Source organism: Chamaea fasciata, unplaced genomic scaffold, assembly GCF_029207755.1.
Source record: "Chamaea fasciata isolate MVZ Bird 193981 ecotype frontalis unplaced genomic scaffold, bChaFas1.0.hap1 SCAF_50, whole genome shotgun sequence".
Taxonomy (NCBI): domain Eukaryota; kingdom Metazoa; phylum Chordata; class Aves; order Passeriformes; family Sylviidae; genus Chamaea; species Chamaea fasciata.
Window position 1 is genome coordinate 227,053 of NW_027094135.1, and position 21,701 is coordinate 248,753.

Here is a 21,701-nt window from a genome sequence, read left to right on the forward strand (position 1 = left end):
GAGCACTGAGGAGCCCCCCAGGGCCATTCCTGACCAAGGCTCCCCAGGGACTGGTCCCAGCAGATCCCTGGGGCCACTGGGATGGATGTGGGGGGATGCTGAGGGCAGGACAAGGGGGTGACAGTGCCCAGCCTTGCTGGGGCTGTGCCAGGAGGCCCCAGGGCCTCAGGACAAGGTGTCCCCTCCCAGCCCTTGGTGGCACAGACCCTGCTGTGCCCCAGGGCACCAAGACTTGGCTTCTCCTGGGCACTGCCAGCCCTGCCGGGCCCTTGGCCACGTCCAGCACAGCTTGTCCTGCGCTGTCCCACAGCTGCTGCTGTGTCCCTGCAGGCTGCACACTCCCATCTCGCTGCCCCCCTGGCTCTGCCCTGCATTTCCCTTTCTCTTCTCCCTGATATCCTGGGATGGAACGTGTGAGAATGGTTCAAAGCTGTACCAGGGAGGGTTTAGACTGCACAGGAGAAAGTCTTTCTTTACTGGGAGGGTGACTTTGGGGTTTCAAACTTTGGGGTTTCAAAGCAGGGCTGATGGCTGTCCCAGGAAAGGAGCTGGGACAAGGTGTCCATCGCTCAGGAGCTGTAATTTGGATTGTCACTTGCCACTGTTCCTCTGAGCTCTTCTCTGTTCCAGAGATGGGCTCTTAATGAGCTGGTGGCTCTCCTGAGATGGGCCCGGGAGCAGCCCGGGCAGAGAATGAACTGAGTTTGTCCTGCTGCCATTGTTGGTGCCCTGTCTGGGAGTGCAGATGAGTCTCTTCTCTCTTAACCTGACACAACCCAGCAGGAGCATCAATCTCCTGAGGCAGCCGTGTTTGGAGGCTGCACACACAGGCACTGGTTTTGTGTAACAGATGATACCAGATCCTTGGGATGGCTTTCCAGAAATGCACCATGCTTGGAGGAAAGGCTTTGTTCTTGGCCTGGCAATGGATTTCTTCAGGGCCAGGATCACAGATTTGTTCCCAAGGCTGCAGATGAATGGATTTAGGAATGGGAACAGGACTGTGTTCAGCAGAGCTCCAGTTCTGTTGGTCCTCAAGGAAACATCTTCTGCAGGACACGTGCAGAGAGCAATGCAGCTCCCACGGGCAATGGATAAGGTGATGGGATGGGAAGAACACGTAGTCAAAGCTTTCTTCCTCCCAGAGGCTGCTGGAAGATGCAGAACACAGAAAAGGACGCAGATGTCAAATGCCAGAGTCAAACATAAGGAGCCCAGCACGACACACGGTAAGAAGACAGAGTCTGTTTCCCAAAGCAGGCTGGTGTCAGAGCAGGACAGTTTGAACAAGGGGGAGTTGTCCCAGAGGAAATGGGGGATCTTGGAGCCACAGAAAGACAGCTCAGAGAGGAAGAGCAGCGGTAGCTCAGCAGGACAAAGCCGAGGACCCAAGCAGCAACACCCAGGTGGACACAGAGCTGAGGCTTTGTGATGTCAGCGTAGAGCAAAGGGTGGCAGATGGCAACACAGTGGTCAAAGGACATGACAACCAGGGAAGAACTCTGTGCAGCCCAGGGCAAAATAAAAATAGTTTTGGGCAAAGCAGCTGCCTAGTGAGAGAGTGTTCTGACCAGAACTCAGCATCACAAACCATTTGATGCTTGTGGAGGATGTAAACCAGATTTCCGGGAAGGCCAGGCTGCAGATGAAAACGTCCATGGGGGTTTGCAGGTGGTGATCCACACACAGGAGGAAAAGGATGGTTTCATTCCCCATCACTGTTGTCAGGTACATGAGCAGAAGGACCTGAGATAAAAACATCATGGATGTTTTGGATCATGCTCTGGGAAACCCTCTAGGATGAACTCAGTAACTGCTGTTGCATTTTCTGGTGCAGAATTCCGGTTCTTCGTACTGGGACAGGAACATAGCAAAAACAAGGGCGATAATTTCACAGTCTGGACAAACAATTCTATCCTTCCTTCTCTGCTTCTTTCTTTTCCTGCAGTCTTGCCATACAGCACAGTGATTGCACTTCAAACACTTTGTTGCCCAGTACTTCCTAGGGGAGTAGTTTCTTGGTCAGTAGTGTCCTGGGGAGTAGTTTCTTGGAGATTAGTTTCTTGCCCAGTATTATCTTGCCCAGTAGCTTCTTGGGTAGTAGTCCCTCCCTCCCTCCCTCCCTCCCTCCCTCCCTCCCTCCCTCCCTCCCAGGGATGCTCAGGCTGCCATTGCCTGAACATTTGTCACAACATTCAGGACCAATTTGGATGTGTTTCATGGGTTCTTGCTAAGACTAATGGAATGTGTCCTGAGCACATGTATTCATATCCCCAAATGTTTTTTCCTTTCCTAGAAATTGCCTTTGTAACCTTCAACATATGCCCCAAAAACCTACTGGAGTGAAAATCATAGGCTTTTCCTTGACACCTCTATATACCTGTCACATTATATGTGCGTGGTGTTGCCTTAACCCCAGCGGTGCCTATAACGATGGTTGCAAAGGCCACAATTCTCCAAACTATGCCTGTTTGATTTTCCATAACAACTACAAATCTTTCTATTCTTCAAAAGTTATTGACCTATTCTAACATTTTACACACACACCATTCACTTTCCCGAATAAGCTTCAGTTTTAGTTCATTGTCACCTGGTGTGGCTCTCCAGATCACTTCAGGAGCCTTCTTCGCTCGAGTGTGATGAATGCAGGCGCTTTGCTCTCTGATCTTGATTGCAGTAAAGGTGGTGAGGAGCACCTGGAATGGTCCTTCCCACTGGGGTTCCAGAGTCTTTTCTGCAAAAGACATAACATATACATAATCCCCTGGCTGTATGTTATGTACTGGCCCATCTAGTTCTCTCCTTTGAGCCCCAGCCACATGTTTCTCAATTTCTCTGTTTAGGACCACCCGTGTAGGGTTTCTTCCCCTACTTGGGTAGGTGTTGTTCCTTCTTGGACCCCATATGATCTTCTATACAATATTTCAAAAGAACTTCATTTTTCTTTTGTCCTTGGCTTCATCTGAATTCGTAATAATGCTACTGGAAGAGCTTTAGGCCAAGGTAACTTTGCTTCTTGTCCTGTCTTACAATTTGCTGCTTAATCAGATGGTTCATTTTTTCCACCTGGCCACTTGACTGAGGATGATATGGGATATGAAGTTCCCAGTCTATGCCTAGGTGCCGGCTAATTTGCTGCTCAAGTTTTGAAATAAAATGTGGCCCCCTGTCTGAAGACATTGTGCCTGGGACTCCAAAACACGGTATTATTTCCTGTAACAATGCTTTGGTTACTTCTTGTGCTTTGGCAGTTCTGGTAGGGAAAGCTTTTGGCCACCCTGAAGAGGTTTCTGTAAATACCAATATCGATACCCTCCCCATCCTGGGTAGTTCTGAAAAATCAATTTGTCATTGCTGCTCAGGCCCATAACCTTTTCCAGTCTGTCCAAGCTTTGGTTTAGGAATAGTTTTGGGATTAGTTTGGAGGCAAAGGCTACATTGGCGAGTCACTGGAATTACTGTTGTTTGCAAAATTCTGGCTATGATTCTGTCCTTCAAATAGTTATATAGAGTGTCTATTCCCCAGTGTGTTTTCTCATGTTCCTCTTTCACCAATGACCATGGCATGTAATAGGGAATCACAAGTCTTCCTTTTCCTTCATCTGTGATTGCCCACCCTTCTTGGTTATAACTTCCATTTTCTTGCTCAGTTAGCATCTTGTTCTTTTTTGCTATACCTTGACTTACCTTCAGTAGAAATCTGTCCATCTGGAATTAAGGCTGCCTCAACTGTCTCAATAATCACCTCACCTTTAGCTGCTTCTTTTGCCTTTCTGTCCACCTGCTCATTTCCTTGATGTGCATGATGGCTACTTTTTCAGGTAGCAGGACTGCCCCCAATAGTTTTATTATCTCCTGGGAATGTTTAATACTTTTCCCTGGTGAGTTCAACAGTCCTCTTTCTTTCCAGATGGCTCCATGAGCATGAGCCATCCCAAATGCATACTTTGAATCTGTATAAATAATAATTTTCTTTCCTTTTGCCTGTCCTAAAGTCCAGGTTAGGGCAATTATTTCAGCCTTCTGTGCAGAGGTGTTGGTTGGTAATGGTCCAGACTCTATTACTTCTCTGCTTGTGGTAACTGCATACCCAGCATGTCTTTTTCCACTGATCACACAGCTGCTTCCATCAGTAAATCAAGTCTCAGGGTCCTCGAGAGGGGTGTCCTTCAGATCTGGGCGACTGGAGTAGGTGGCTTTGATGGTCTCCAGGCAATCATGGATCACTGGTTCTCCCGTATCCCCACTGACAAAGGAAGCTGAGTTCACAAGATTAGTTATCACAATTTCTACATGATCTTGCTCTACCATTATGGCTTGGTATTTCTGGAACCTCTGTGTGGAAAGACAATGTCTGCCTTTTACCTGCAGGACTGCAGACACTGTGTGGGACACTAGTATCTTCTAGATCTGCTAGCATCTTCTAGCATGACTGTGGGACACAGTCATCTTCTGGCCTAGGGTGAACTTGTGTGCTTCCTGAATGCTCATCACCACTGCAGCAGTGGCTCTGAGGCACCCTGGCCATCCCTTGGCTGCTGCATCCAGCTGCCTGGAAAAGTAGGTGACTGCCCTGTGACACAGACCCAGGTCTTGTGCCAGTATTCCCAAAGCAATCTCCTGCTTTTTGTGAGGAAACAAAAAGAATGGTTTACTCACATCTGGAAGTCCCAGGGCTGGAGCTGACATGCGGGCCTTCTTTAGGTGGTTGAAGGCTCGTGTTGCTTCTTTTGTCCATTGGAGGTCTCTGGTTCCTTCTATAACCAAGGCATATAGGGGATTGTAAATCCACAATTGTAAATCCACAGTCTACACCAGCCTGTCAGGCCCAAAAAGGTTCTCAGTTCCTTTACTGTCTGGGGTTTTGGGGTCTGGCATGTTGCTTCCTTGCCATCCTGCCCTAAGATCCTTTGTCCAGCACTGACTTCGTAGCCCAGGTAGAAAACTCTTTGCCTCACTATCTGAGCTTTCTTCTGGGATACTCGATACCCTTGTAGACCCAAAAAGTTTAGGAGGCTTACTGTCCGATCCACGCATGTCTCTTCAGTTCAAGTAGCTATCCGGAGGTCATCTACATACTGCAACAGCTGTCCTTCTCCTGATGGGGCTTCCCAGGATTCCAAGTATTTTTCAAGCTGTTCTTCAAATATCATGGAAGAGTGTTTGAATCCTTGGGTTAAAACTGTCCATGTGAGCTGGGTTTTGCGCCCATTCTTGGGTCTTTCCCATTCAAATGCAGAAATTGTCTGGCTGGCTTCATGGAGAGGAAGGCAAAAGAAAGCATCTTTCAAATCTAAAATGGTAAACCAAATTAGTTCAGGTGTTAAATGGGTTAACAATGTGTAGGGGTTGGCAATCAGTGGGTGTAAATTTTCAATTAGCCTATTAACAGCCTGCAAATCCTGTATACTACTCAGTCTGACCCATCAGGCTTTTTAACAGGCCAAATAGGAGTATTAAAATCAGACTGACACTCTTTTAATAGCCCTATCTGCAAAAAGTTTTCAATTACTGGGCTAATCCCTTCCCTGTCTTCCTTTTTTAAAGGGATACTGTTTAACTCTAACTGGTTGTTTTCCTTCTTTAAGTTCAATTTGCACTAGAGGTGCATTCTTTGCCCTCAATGGTATGTTAGAAGCCCATACCCCAGGAAATACCTGATCCATTCCTTTTCTGCTAGTCTCTTCTTCACTTTTAGTTTTGGTCCCATTGGCTATTGACACTAAGCTTAACCATTCCACATATTGTCAATCCTTAACCTCCAAAATAATCTCTCCATTTTTGAATATTATCTTTGCTTCTAGTTGCTCCAATAAATCTCTACTCAAAAGTGCTGATGGGGCATTGGGCATGTATAAAAACTTACGAATTCCCCATTGTTTCCCAAGTTTATATTTCAGTGGTCTACATAAATACACTTTCAGGTTGGCCAATTGCCTCCTTCACCATACCACAATCATCTGTCATAGGTATTAAAATCATCTGTTATAGGTATTAAAGCTTTATTTAACACTGAGTACGTTGTCCCTGTGTCCCCCCAAAATTTCATTTCCTTTCCTTTGTTCCCTATCTTGATTACAACCAGAGGCTCCCCTAGGGTAAAATCCTCTGGTCCTCCTCAGTCTTCTTTGATGTGAGCAACCACCCCCTCCCCTTTTCAGTCTCCTTTAACCATCGCCTTTTCTTTGTTCTGGGCACTGGTTCTTCCAGCTTCCAAATTTCTTACAGAATGCACACTGGTCTTTCCCTAGTCGGGGTGGTCCTTGCTTTGGTGGTCCTTGTCCACATCTCCCTTTTTCTTCTTCCCTTACTACTGCTGTTAATTTTCTTATCTCTTGTTTGTATCCTTCCTCTCAATTGCTAAAAACTCTCCAATCCTCATCTAGCAAAGAAGAAGCCGAAGGCGAGGCAGAACTGATGATAGTAGATTTTCCAGGACTGGATCCTTTAGGCCACAGTGAAACTTTTCCAGCCAGCAACAGCCATTCTCTCTCTCTCCCGAACGCAGGAAAAAGAAGAGCCCACCTGCAAGAGCCCACCTGCGTTATCTCCCCCTTCCACCTTTGTCCACCTCTTTGTTTCAGTTAAGTACTCTCAAGTATCCAACACTTGGTCTCCTTGGTAACTTGTGGGAAAAAATTCTTTAGAGAAAGAAGGAACAAACCTAACCCCCAACAATTATTCTTTGCATTGTTTATCCAGCTAATTTGAACACTGTTACCCTTTCCAAAAGCTGAATCACTGCTTCCTTCTGGTCTTCTGTTGCATTATCCAAATGTTCCAGCCAAACTGAAAGTTCCCTTCCATGTGTACTCAAACACTCCACTGTCACGTAAAACTTGTCCAGGAAACAAAGGGGGAGGTGTGTAAATAAACCTCAAAGCACCTCAAATACAAAACTCCAGGAGATGCAGATCTTTTTGTACAGTAACTTCATGATTCCTTCTTTTGGGAAAGAAAAGAGGAAGAGCAGGTCGATGAAAAGAAGTACCTGCCACTCTCCTCACCCCCTCAACTCAAGAGGCCTTTTCTTTCCACTCACTAGTGGGACTTGTCAACTGCACAGTGGACACTAAAAACCTTACCTCTATAATTTCTGGAAAGCAGGTTATACTGCTTTCAGAGGGTTGTACATCTTCATGTCATCACAGGCAGAAAAAAAGTGCGCCTTAACAATAGCCTGTAGGACAGTTTAGAAAACTACTGATCTAACAAAGAAAATCATCGCTAAATTAAACCTGAATCAGGTGTCGACCACACAATCATGCAGTAAAGGTATCTGCTGCTTCAAGAAAAAAATTTACCATCCTGGCATTTCAGACCAGTGGGATATAGTGAATATCCCGATATTTCAATTCAAATATGTACGTTGATGATTAATTGTTTGCTGGAAGTTTTCAGATGAGAGTGGGTACTTGTAACAAACATTTTCATCAGTAAATAGAAGACTGATTTTTCACCAGATAGCTTCTCTGTTTCAGAGATGTCCTACAAGAAAAATGTATTAGAATTCCTCTGCTACAGCAACACTGTATAGGACTATGTTGCACTGACAATGATACGCAAGGTAAGCGTGTTACTTTACAGACCTGCCCAAAAGTCCCAAGGCCAGAAACCAGTGGGATCATTTACACTACTTTGCAGTCAATGAGCCAGCATCGTTGCATTCATTTGCAAAATGTTTTCCTGAAAAGTGGAAGAAGACCGTAGTAACAGAAACCCCCAACTATTGAAAGGGCCCAAGACAAAGCAACTTCCCTCATCAATCATATTTCATTCCCTAATCATTCCATGTCTATCCCTGCTACCTCCTCAAAGCCAGGTCCACTCCTTTCTCCTGACATGACAAGCCAAGTCTTGACAGAGTACTTATTTGACAAGCCTGCAGTAAAATAGAGCTGGGGCCCTGATGGTTTCCACCAATTATGGAGAGCATTAAAAAATGTTGGAATCCTCCTTGGGAAGGGGTGGGACGGCTCCCATCAGTAGCTCATTTCCCTGGTCTGTAGCTCAGGCTTTCCAGACAAGTGGAATCCAGCACACTCTTTCTTGTGAGGGAACATCTCCAGAGACACAAAGAGCTACAGCAACCTTCTCCTCCGTTCATCAGGGAGGCAAAAAATGTTTTCCTTGTAAAAAACCTTCCAGCTCAGAAGGGAGTTTTCACTACTGCTAAGACTGTAATTCCTGCTGCTTTACAAAAGGGTCACCCCTAAAATGGCTGGACTAATTTAAAACTAGGCGATGCCAGAGGAAAACATTTGAGGACAACAGAGCAAGCAAACATAATTTTGCACCAGCCTCTTACCTGTCCTCTGAACCAGGCAAACTTGCTGGCAGGAAGTTCTAAAGCCACTTTCAGGATATGGTGCTGCAGAAGAGGAGGGATCTCCTCCCGCAGGCCCTTTCCAGTGACGATACCTGAGGTGTGAACGCAAGAAACAAACTTCACTTCGGTTCCTCTGCCTGAGACTTCAGAACACTCCTGTTTTAGGGTTTAGAACACAACTGTGAGACAAGCTGGCAATTCACAGATCTTCATGTCATGGGATCCCCAGACACACTGCAGGGAAGGCTGGCCAACCCAAGGTGGGAATCCAGCCCTCGGAGGGAGATTTCATCAGCTAACCCCAGCACAAAGCACTGGTCGTGCATGGAAATATAAAATCTCTTCTATCAGTCTCAGCAACCTTGAAAAGCTGTGACCTACAGGCAGGACAAAGGATGGACAAACTGGAGAGCAAAATACAGAATTTAACTCAACAAATGCTTGTACCACGACAATACTTGCTCCAGACAATGGAACTTCACACTCATGTCTCTCCCTGCATCACTGCTATCACCAGCTCATGAATAACCTCACTTATTCTTGTGACAGGTCAGGGAGCTGTCGCAGTGCAATCAGAACCTGAGCTGCCCCCATCTGACCTGACATCAGCAGCACAAAGCACTGGTGTCTGAGCCTCTCAGAGCCTGTGTAGGATCTTTGTGGCCCTCATTCGAGAAACAACACCACATTTTAAAAAGTCACCACCAAGGCAATTCAACAGTAAGACCAAACAACAAAAACTTAATAAATAATAAAAACATAACAGAGAAACTAAAATGGGCTACTTTTAGAAAACAGCTCCTTTATCTCCACAGAAAAGCAAACCTTCCTTTCTGCTGTGGACTTTGTAAACAGCCAGAGAAAACACTGGAGGAAATACAAACCCCCATCACATACCTTTTAGCAGCTTGCTAAAATCAAAGTTGCTCTGTGCTACCAAGTGGGGCACAACCTTCTGATGAAGACATGACCTGAAGCAGTGCAGCTTTCAGAAGCAGCATCTCAGCATCATCTGAACCTAAACAAAATATTACCATAATTGGCTTCTCCTTCCTTCACAGCAAGAGTGAAGTGTCACACCTCCATTACCCAGCACGAGCATTACCAACTTTATTTCCAGCAGACTTGCCTAGGAAATGACCTGCCATCTTCCCAACAGGAATGGGAAAAACACCCACGGAATCCCCAGTTTCCTTCCCCACACATTCCTGTATGAATACTTTCAAAACTAAATCCACTTATTCGGTGCTTAGATCGAGAGCTGTCGTTTCTAATTTGACTCACAAGTGCTCACACATGTAAAACACCACCTGAACATCTGAATACTCACTGTAAGAACCCCACCAGTCCCACTGCTGTTCAGTGCAGGGCTGAACAACAGGAAAAAGCGAAGGAAAGGATATGGTCATGCTGCTGATTTCTGGGCGCGCTACTTTTAGCTAATGTCAGGTAGGTTTGGCTGGGGAAGTGCACGAGACAGTACACTACAGTTTGTGGCAAATTTATTATTTCACTTAAAAATTTCTCTCTTTCCCTTTCCCCTTTCAAAATAAGGCTTCTCAGTGTAAGCTTTTGGCAAGAGGCAGACAACAAATACCTGTCCGAGAGAAACAGCAATAGCACTTAATGCAACTGTTCACTTCCTAGGAAAAGCCATCTCAGGTTTCAGTTGTAACGTGAGGAGGCATAAAAGCTACCTGTTATCCAGCCATTAATGAAAGCAAGCAAAGCACATGGACCAAAACAATCAACACCTAACTTTTCCCTGTTAACTTCATCTCCCTCGGGGAGCCAGAAAGAACTGGATGAATGCCATGGATACACTTTGTTTGCCTGAGTCTCAGCTCCCATTAGAAAGGAATTCTCTAGAGGCCACAATGCAAATAAAGCTGTTAAAGGTGAACTGGGAGTAAGTGACAGCATCATGACCACAGAATGCTGAGGAACTACAGCTGCAGTCCTACAGAACCCAGCTGCCCCACTGGTTTCCAAGCCTTGGACTGTCAGTGCTGGCATTTTGCTGCCCAATGGGAGGCACAGAAGGACGTCCACTGAAAAACCTTTTGCTCCAGGAAGTGTCTCTGTGGAATATGCCCTCTGAAGGGTGAAACTGGTTTCAGATTTATCTCCAGCCCACAAGGAAAACTTCACAGGCCAGTGGCCAAGATGCAGACAATCCTGAAACTTCCCATCCCCTGCTGTGGGAAGCAGTGGGACTGTGGAAGCAAGCCCTTCTGGAGGGATGCTGAGCTTGAGAGAGGAAAACTGAAGCCTTCACTACATCCCTCTTCCAACGCTCACAATTCCACTCCTGTATTACGTCAAGACAAGCATTTGTGTAGCCACAGTACCTAACTGCTAAAAAACAAATATGACCTCCTGGTAAAATAACCTGGACAAACAAAAACCTCTCAAAAAATTATTTTTCAGGCATATGAGTGTCCCTGCGAGTTTTCCTTTGTGGCTGCGAAACAGCCACCAGCATGGAAAGGTCAAGGGCAGGAGGGCTGAGTTCAACAGGAGGAAGAGCAGAGCCCTGCACCTGAGAAGGAACAGACCCATTCCACAGTGCAAGTGGAGAGCAGGTTGCCAGGGAAGGATCTGAAGGCCCTGGTGTCCTGACGTCAGGGAGCATCTCCTTCCCCTCCTCTCAGCGCTGGGGAGGCCAAACCAGGAGTGCTGTGTTCAGGCCTGGACTCCCCAGAACATGAAGACACTGGAGGGAGTCAGGCAAAGGCTCACAGAAATGCTGAAGGGACTGGAACATCTCTCCTGTGAGAAACGGCTGGGAGAGCCGGGACTGTTCAGGCTGAAGAGAAGGCTCAGGGCCACCTCATCAATATGTATGAACACCTGAAGTGAGGCTGCAAAGCTCCTCCCAGAAGCACCCAGCGCAGGAGCAGAGACACTGGGCACAAAGTGAAACACAGGAACACTCTGAGCACCAGGAAACACTCTCTGACTATGAAGGCGATCGAGCACCCACACAAGTTGCCTAAAGAGGTTCTGGGGTCTCCATCTTTGGAGATGTTCAAAAGCTGTGTGAACATGGACCTGGGTAACCACCAGGATTAGGCAGAGGTATCAGGCAAGATGATTTGCAGAGATGCCTTCCAGCCTCAACCACTCTGTGATCCTGGGACAGCAAAGTCAAACTGCTTAACCTTCCAGTAACAGTGGCAGCCTACACATTCAACTGTGTTTTCAGGCAATTCTAATGCCCTGAAGAAATGAACAAAGAAACGGTGAGCAGTAAATACACAAGTGAGATCCGGATTCTGCTGAAGTGAAGGGTGGGATGAAGGTTTCACAACACCCATTCCCACACAGATAGGAAGCTGTAACTCCACCTGCTTTGCCTACCATGCTGCTCAGCAACTTCCGTCTCGGTCATTGCCCTCACAGTGGAGACATCACCTTCCTTTTTTCTCTGCTGGGCTGTTGCTGTGTTGTCTCTCTTCCTTCAGAAGAGACTACCAGACAGCCACGATACTACTCACGTCCGGTAAAACCTAAAAGCAAAACGGGTAAATTGCAACAGCTCTCCTTTGTAAGACAAAGCTCCTGCGACAAATACATCCCCAAACACCCAACAGGAAGATCTGCTGCTCTTCACAAAGGTAAGAATTGACCTTGTGTGCAATCAGGGAATGACCTGAAATCAAGCAGTTCCACTTCTGTAGAACAAAAGTACTGGAAAGAACATTTTACTGAAAAGGTTTCCCGTGAAAATTTTGTTTGGTTCTTCCTTCTCATGGTATACTTCCAACTCAAGTGTTCCTTTGTTTAGTAAGTTCTGAGTAACCTCTGCGGGCTACATTGACTTGAACCAGGAAGAGAACTTGCTTCCTGGCCTTGAAAGGTATTTGCAGCTCAAGAGCCATTAATGTTACAGATCATCTCACCACAGAATTTTATTTGCATTCCTGTCAGACAGATGTGTCAGGAAACGCAAGCTCCTACCTCACCATTTCATCCACAGCCTCCCCCAGGATACCATCTCCTGGCTCCTAGGGTTCAACTACTTGAGGAGAAAGTACAGAGGAAAGCAGTTGTCAGCCGCCTGCAAAATGCCTCCTGTCAGCCCCCAGTTGTCTCTTTCTTTCTACCTTGCTGACAGCTTCTCTGTAGAGCCGCACCAACTCCTGCATTGTTGGCAGCGTGTAGATTTGTGACCTTTGCCAGGTTCCTCCAGACAAACAGTGCTCAGTGTTCCTCAGGGCTCTTCTCAGCACCATGGATTCCAGTGACAGGATGCTGTGCTTCACCACTGTGCCTGGGCAAATAAAAGAAGAAGTCAGTTAGAGACATTTCAGTGATTCCTGTTATGCTTTGCACAGAACCTGTACTTTGAATGTGTTAAAACTGGTCAATGAATTAATTATTTTCTAGGTCTTGGCTAGCAGTAAAGAATCCATAGGTTTTCAGATTCCCAGCCTAAACTACCACCGGACAGCGGAAGAACTGGTGCTTGTGAAAGGCACCTGGAATCACTATCAGCGGTTTTCATTCATTTTCCAGTGCTTTCCCAAGCCAGATTTCTGCTGGGGCGGACAATACAAAACACAGGTAATTAACCAACTAAAGAAATTTCTTCAATGATCCCACAGCAAAATCAAACAGTACTAACTGGGAGAGAAAAGTCACTGAAATACCACAGACTGCTCTTACATTTAACCCCTGGGTGAACATTATTTTATTGCACACTGCAGGGACTGTTGTTACCATCACCATCGAAAGCAATCTGGGGAGAGGACGAAATTCTGAAGTCTTAGAAGACTTGGAGATCTCTGGTTGAGCCTCATAGATCTGAAAGAAAAGAAAGAAAAGAAATAAAATTTATGCCCCATTGGTACATTCCCAGAGATGACAGCTTCCTTCTTCTGGGGAGCATTATACAGAAGGATTTTGACTTGTCTGAAGTAACAGCATCATTAAATATCAATTTTTAGGCAAATATGCTAGAGCATCCTCCAGAGTCCTACTCAACTAAATGCACTCTCTGTATGCAACCAGCATCCCTGCTAAAGGCCATCCCTTTTCAAGAGATTCCAGATCCTACTTGATCATTTTCATCTAAACAAATAGGCAGTGGAACACTCGGAAACGACAGAACGTTCTTTTAGCTGAGCTTTGATGCTGCTGCCTCAAAAAATACATCACTGATGTGATGTTTTCCACTGTTTCTTACACCAAAATTCCTTCTTTCTCAGTTCAGTTGAAGTGTTTATAGAGCCTCCTGCTCTGAGCATGGTTTTTTACCATCATCCATACTCTTACCTTCTTGAGTAACTTCATGTTGTCCATCCAAGCAGACATCGCTCTAGGAGCGAAGGAATAGTGGGTCTCCTACAAGTATCTATGCAGTAAATCTGGGCATACTTTGAAAATATTCACCATGAGGTCAGCAACCATTTCATCTTCTGTAGTCGTTTTTAAACCAAGCAGGAAGTGCAGAAGTACCAGATTTCCTCCCCTGTTGAAGACAAAAAATTTATTTTGAATAAGAAATCCTTATTTTGATACTTTATATGGGATGTGAACTCTGCAGCTTCTCTAACTGTTAATTGAAGGCAAGATCTCTCACCCTCCTGGCATAATTTCTGAGTTTACGCTCAGAGAAGTAAGAAATTAATTTACCTCCACGTTTTCTGCATGACAAACAGTGAATTACTACCACACATTTTAGGGCAAACACGATAACCAGTGAGGTCTCTTCTGCTTCTAGCAAAAATTCCATGCCCACTCCCAGCCGCACAGTGACTTACTTGCCAGAAGTTCCAAGACTCGGATCATAGAAGGTTATGCCACGTTTCAGAGAGTAGCAGAGGTCCATTAGGAAACTATGCACAAGCTCTCATACCATTGCCTTTCCCACTTCCTCAGAACCTTGAGCCACCTTTAAAAACCAAAAAGGAGTAAAAAAGGCATATGAGATTTGACATCACAGGTATCAACTGCACTCTACATTTCATATGGCTCCTCTTAGGGAAATACTAAAAGAAAGTTTGGCTTCTGTTCAGATTAAGAAGAGAAGCTTCAGGACCTGAAGGTCCCTTCCAACCCAAACCATTCTGTGATTCTAAATTCCATTAACCTTCTAAATCTGGAACAACTCAAGATGCCTATGGATGAGGAGACTCCTGACAAGTGTGGCTGGGAAATCCCGAATCACATGACGTACAGGGACTGCCAGGAACTGTAACAACTTAATCTTATTCAGAACTGAAATGCATGCTTATGAATGGGGTCAGAGATTTGCACAGCTCCAAGCAGACCCCTACTAGAAACAGATCTCCTCCAAAGGGTGTTTACGGTGTATCAGGATGGGAGTGGCGGGGTCATAAGCACCTAGTAGAGGAATACACGAGAGCAGACACAAGAGTAAAAAGATCTGTAGCCAAAACCCAGCGAGAAGCAGCAGAAATTTGGGAGATTCTTTTTAAATAGGCTCAGTAGATTCCTCTTTTTGAACTCATCAAGCTCAGAGCCATTGGGAGCTGTTCCAAAAGCTGTGGGCTGCAAGAGGCAGGGTAAAAAACAGGCAGCAGAAGGACTAGGAGTAACAAAGAAATAATGACAGACCCTTAAATCCTCAGGGCTGACATCAGTAATCCCATTTCAACAGTACAGTGAAGCGATGTGAAGCAACACTTCCGCAGTGAAAAAAACGCACCTTCCGCCTTTTACTGATACTTTTATTATGAACCACCAAAAAATGAGAAAAAAGCAAACTCTTCTAGTTATTGCAAGTTATGACAAAATCATGGCAAAATAACAACACACTTCATTCTTCTAGCACACACAGAGCTGGCTTTCCTCACCAGGGCAGAAGAAAGGGTCTGCCTGTCCTGTCAACACTTCTCTCACATGCTCCTGCTCCACTTGGACCCTACACCAACCTCGGCAAGCCCTGCACACGCTGGACAGGACAGATGTCCACGTTTGGCTGAGGAGCACAGATCATGTTTAGAGCATCACAGCCACAGACTACAACCACGGGAACCTGGGAGCAGACATGGTAAAGGCTACTACAAAGGAAGTTTGAATGAAAGGGAATACACAGCCAAAGAAGTTCCTCAAAAGTTCTTCTACTGTGTTTTACTGCTGGCATTGCTTTAATTCTGATTTTTCTTGCTAGGCTGAAAGAGTCATACAGTGTGCTAGGGTCCACCAATAACCTAATGGCCCATGATTCCCATACAGGAAAAGCTTCATTTGAAAAACAAAGTTTTCGAGGAGGTTTATTTTACATTTAAATGGTAGCTTTTTTTATTCTCCTTCTTTTTCATGTTATTGCAACAGCAAAACGAAAGAACATTTTTGGCTTTAATTGGTCAGTTGTGAAAAGCCCAAGTCTGAGGCAGGCTCTTGTGACTACACTCTAAATTTGAAATTGTTTCCTCTTCATTCCCCCAAATGTTCACCCAACAGCTTCTGCAACATTGCTACAGCAGTTCAGAACAGGTATTTTAAGAAAACATAGATACTGGAGCTAAAAACATCTTTAAAGAAATAAAATACATCTCAGGTGCAGCTGCTCTACAAGCAACAAGTGCGTCCCAGGGAATAGGCAGGGCCACGCTCAGAAGGTGACAGAGCACAGGAAAGGCAGCCACCACTAAACCAACTCTCACACCCTTCAGCAATTCCTGCTTCCCTGTTTTCAACCCTGAGACAGTAATATAGCCAAGCTACCAACCCCCAACACATATTGCCAGTCACAGACACTGCAGCGGCACACTGCCAGCAGCCCTGAGAACTGAACACTGAGAGAAATCACTGCAAAACTCTTTCCTGTTGTGAGGAAAATAGAAAACATGAGGCAACACAGTTTCAAGGGTGTATCATACCTTAGTTCTCAGGGTGGAAAGTAACAGATTGACAGTAGAAACTCTGTCTTCCTTTATTTCAGAGCGAAGAATATCTGGAATGAAATCTAAGAGGACATTTCAAACGTTAAGTCAAAATGTGAAAGCTCTTTTCATACTAAAATGCTTCAGGGAATTCACAGCCATTCCTCTTCCTTCTCACATTATTTACCCTGCTGTTACATTCCAGGATGAACCTAAAGGCAGCAAGCAGAGCTCAGAAGGATGATGTGTCTGACTACGGTGATGAGCAACTGAAGCTGCCAAACCTACTCTCATCTTGACTGGCTAATTTGCCCACTTGCTGATTAACACTGCTACAGCATCTGTCAACTTTAAACACATTTTGAGCCCTGAAATGCCGTACCTAAATTCATATTCTTCCCAATGAAGCACTTGTAATTGTTTCACTGAGTGATTCTCAAATGTTTGGAGATTCCATCTCCAACCACATGTATCATCCTTTGGCTCACCTGTGCACCCCAAAGTTAGACAACTTCAGTTTAGAGAGAACTCAGGGCTCTCACAGGGGAATGAAAGCCAGCTGTACTGACTGGGCCGGGGTGTGCAATCCCCAGCCTGAAAGAACTGAACAATTGCCAGCACCTAAAGAAAATCAGCAGCCCAGGACAACTGCAGCCAGTTCTCAGTCCCCCGCCTCAGGAGAAATAACCTGCTGCCAGCTAATGGCTTAAGGACCTTTTTTTTAAGCAATATTTCTACATCCCTCCTGAATTCTCCCATAACTTTACCAAGGGTCACAATTCACAGGGCAGAAAGGCAACTGAAGCACACACTTTTCAATAGAAAATTAATGCAATATATCCACTGTTACTGTCTGATGAGCAAGACTGGAGGCCATGATTTGTTTTATGTTTATTGACTCTATGACCTCAAAGTTTTACATTAGATTTACTTTTTTTTTTAATCTGCGTCACCAAAGACTTTCTATTTTTGCAAAGTTCTAGCAGTTAGCGTATTGCTCTCCAGCAGGAGACTTATTTATTAAACTACCAAAGAAGTTTAAAGCTTTTCAGGTAATAAGAAGAAAATATATATATTTTGCTTCTCATTAGTGCTCTCGACCTGGTTTGCATTTTAATTAGGTCATGTAAATGACCGTGCCTTAGAAAACAAAAACCCAAATGCAATTATGAAGTCCCTTTTAATTCCAGCACCTGTGCCAAGACTGCATTGCCGCCAGCAATGAGAAAGGAGAGCGCAAACTGAATACTGGCCATGCGGGCATCTGTTCTCCCCTGGAAACATAAAAATGTAAATATAAAATTAAAAAAAAAAGTTGTCAGCACACAGGCTGTACCCAACTGCAGAATCAATACTGCAACTGCTGATTACCTGTACCAGTGCCACAAATGGGCAAATGAAACAACTTCTGTAAACATGCTGCATGCAGCCACAGACCCACATTTACATGCAATACATCCACAGTGTATTCAGCTAAAACACTTCTGGCATGAAGCAGATCACTTTTACCTAAAAAGGAAAATGGGCTAGCTCACGTGCTCTTTAATTCCGGAGATATGAGACCAGGCCACAGATCTAAAGAAAAAGGAAACATTAACAGCAGTTTCATGCCAAACCCTGCATCACTGAACTTCCTCCCTTGTGCCCTGCTTGGTCAGGTCACAAAAATGCCCATTAAAAGGGGCAAGTATAAAACTACCAACTCAGGCACACTGGAAGCAGCGACACCCTGACCTGTAACAGCACCACAGGATATGAACAACGGATCACGGAACGGTTCGAGTTGGAAAGGACCCTAAGGATCACCTCATTCACCTCCTGCCATGGGCAGAGATGGCTTCCACTATCCCAGGGTGCTCCAAGCCCTGTCCAACCTGACCTTGGACACTTCCAGGGACAGGGCAGTGACAGCTTCTCTGGGCAACCTGTGCTGGACAGCGTCTCACCACCCTCATGGCCAAGAATCTCCCCCCAATATCCTATGTAAATACACCCTCTTTTAAAAAAACCCTCATCCCTCGCCCAATCACTACACTCCCTGACAGAGTCCCCCCATGATTTACAATTTTTTATAAACCTGCTGTGCAAAATAATCTGCATGTAAAGATGATTCTGAGTAGGCAAAAGATAAGGCAGCAGGGACTCATGAAAAGGCTGAAAGAGGAAATAAAGAGAAACAAACGAAATTTTGCTGGAAGCTTTGGGCCTGGTATTTTTGTGTTAAAAACTCACCTCTGATAACCAGCTGTGACACGATTTCATTGAAAGCTGTACAAGAGTAAGACCTTTGGGATGCTTTTTTCCTTGTACCTTACTGGAGTACTTGAGCAGCTTGCGGTCAAAAGACTGCACCCAAGCATTTAAAATTAAGGGTGGAGGTACTCCTGCAGACAACTCCTGCAGTGAGGTCAAAACTTGTGGAATCTGACAGTTCCAGAACTATAAAAGGTGGTTCCAGGGAAAAAGGGATGTTTGGTTTTTTGCCTTCCCTTTGACTGCTTAATAAAGAAAACGTCTGAATTTTCACCTCAGATGGCACAAACCTAACACAAACTTACACATTCACTCTGCAAGTAATCTTTAAAATCTAGAAACAATATGTCAAGATTGCAACCAATACTGGATTTATTTTATACTTGCATTTGGAATGACACTTAGATATTCTTGTTCTGGTTTGGATCAATCCTGACTATTTTTAGCAAACAGGGAGAAAACAAGAGATAGTTTCTTCAGGAAAAAAGGAGTGACTTCTTCCCCTCATTCACATATTCCTCTTAAGGATTTCCAGTTAGAGATAATTTGGATTATTCTGTTTATGCTTTCAAACACAATTACCCTGTATTAGTACTGAGCAATATCCCCTCTCCAGTTTCCATTTATTTCAGTGGGACCAAACCGCAAAATGACTGACTAGTTTTCAGGAGTGTACTATCACTTTCATTCTGTTTAAAACACCAGAAGGACAGTTCACAGAAACTGCACATTTATGTTTCTCCACAGCTCGTTGGCAACACGTACGGCATTTTCATGTGCCCAGTTAGGCACAGTCAAGGACTTCAGCCTGACACAGGACAGGAAGGGAGAGTTAAGTTCTTGCAGATGAAAATACAACAAATATTAGCAACAGCTTTGTTCCCAACAGTTAGCTAAAAATGCTGGTGGAGCCATGGCATAGCATTTCATTGCATGCAGGACCTTAATTTACCTTCTTGCATCTTCTTTCCAACAATCCAGGCAGGTATTTGTCATTGAAATCGAAATGACTATGTACATCCCTTGCTGAACCCGGGCCCTGAGCCACCATTGCTGACAGCAGTGTAAGGCACCCCTGGCTCACCCTAAAAAGACAAAGCAGAGGGAAAACCTGCAGGTTATTTCCACGATCATGGTTATACTAATCACTAAACCAACAGATTAAAACTTCAAGAGAAAATAGAAGGGAAGTTAAATAATCAAAGTAATTATTTTAGGTAGTAATAACAGCAGCTGGGAAAGAGGGGTGAGGGAAGAAGGGAGAAGGAAATGCCTTTTTATATTCTTCCCCAAAATTAAGCCATAAGATGAGGCTGGATAATCCCTTTATAAAATAGTTTTAAAGGGTGAAAGTGCCAAAATGAACAACTCTAAGATGACCCGTACATGGCAGTGGGGCTGGACTACGCAAGCCTTAATTATGATTCTATGAACTCCTAAATTCATAGAGGTCTGCCATTTATTTCAACAGGAATATGTAAGAGGACAGCAGACCTCCATCATCTGAACAGCCACTACCACGAACAGATTTGTAACCTGTCCATCGTGCATCTGTCATGGACAATCTGTAAAAAGCCGTGTGGTTCAAGCAGAGATTCTATCTAGACATGCAATAAAGAAAATCCCTCTGCACAGCAAAGAGGTTGCACAGAAAATGCACAGCATCTCCCACCAGAAATCTGCAGCCCCCTCTGTGCAGGTTCTAGAAGGATTCCTCCAGAACCTGCAATCTTTAAACATTTTATCAGAAGCGCACATCTTGCACAGCCTCAAAATTTGTTTCCCGTATACAGATTTGAGATTCTTTGTCAGGTTAAAAAGCCTGCTGCAATAAGATCAACTGCACAGCTCAGGAAGCACAGCTGTGCCTATGAACTAGGCAAGCAGAGAAAAGGTTTTCCAGTTCTGCTCAAAGACTGAAAGATGAGACATTTGCCTCAGACAAGTCAATTTCAGTCTGCTTTTTTTCTCTACTTCCCTCTTCCTCCCAGGTTTGTACCGAAATGTCTCTGGAATTTGCAACTTTTTTCCCCATCCACAGGAGCACGAGAAATTGTTTGGTCTGGACTAAATAACAACAGTTATTGAACAACCTAAAATGACCTCAGTTTTAAGAGACTGAAAAAATTACAGAAGCAAAGCCAGTCTGAAAGAGAAAAATCCATTATAAACATGGCAACCTGACTCCAAAAAATACAGGGAAACACAGAACTCAAGAGCAGCTCTTTTTGCTGTCACAGGAAGACTGCCCAGCCCTGTTCCACGCAGTACATTCCATCCCACAAATCAAGCAGCAATAAAGTAAGAGGACTCAAGGTACCACCTGTGTTAGCTGTCACCAGGGCAAGAGATTCTCCAGCAGAGCACCAAGAAGACTTACTTGTGATTTTCAGAATACAAAGCAGCATAGACCAGTCTCATATAGGAATGAATCAACTTTCTGACGACATTCATTCCCACAAATGTGAGCGGTCGCTGGCTGTCCTCAGTAAAACGGCTTCTAGGGCTTGAAAGACTAACAGCATCTGCAGGATAAAAAAGTATGTTAGCATCTGACAATTATCAGGTAAGACTTGAAATTATTAGCTGAGCAAATAGTAATAACCACCATCAATAAAGGGTAACCCCACCCCAAGAGGAAAGCTTCCAGACACGAAAGCGACATTAACTTCTAGATTCTCTCCCAAATTAATGCTTCCTCTCTGAAAAGATCACTTTGGAGAGCATGTAGTTTCAAGGAATCAGTGCTTCAAGAGACGGCTGCTCCTAAGTGGACGACAAAAAACAAAATGCGCTGGAGAAAAACACTGGGGCTGTTCCGGTCTTGCAATTATTTCCCTGCAGAGGAATCCAGAAACCACACAGCACTGGGCTGCGCCCACTACAAACACCAGCCCCTGTGAGCAATGGGATATTGAGGAAAGGCTGTCACTGAACACGACACAGATAAAAATGATACTGGAAGACAAAGAATAGCAGGCGATGGTTAAAAAGCCACACAATACAGTACTATGTTGTAAGCAGTCAGCAATGCTGCACCAGCATTCACAGTGAAAAATTACTGAACTCTTTGTTCATTCGTCATATTCTGATGAGGATAAATTGTGTCCAGCTAAAATAAGAAAAATGAGGTCAACTTTACCAGCGGCTTCCTAGAAATACTGATATATCAGGGAGATACCTAAAAACACTTACTTTCACCAGACTATTGTTTTGCTTACTTAACTGCTTTTATTGATCCCCTTATTTCCTAAAAGATCTTT

At 44.5% G+C, this 21,701-nt stretch overlaps 1 protein-coding gene across 1 annotated transcript; it reads right to left on the bottom strand.

Annotated features, from left to right (window-relative positions):
• Positions 1–912: 912 nt before the first annotated feature.
• LOC136304096 (olfactory receptor 287-like) lies at positions 913–2,183 on the bottom strand (the record flags this gene model as incomplete). The annotated part of the gene is given in 5 exon segments (XM_066207756.1): positions 913–1,358; positions 1,361–1,494; positions 1,496–1,767; positions 1,770–1,854; positions 2,176–2,183. Coding segments are annotated over 5 exon segments (945 nt in total), but the record flags the coding sequence as incomplete, so codon positions are not given.
• Between the last annotated feature and the right edge of the window lie 19,518 nt (positions 2,184–21,701).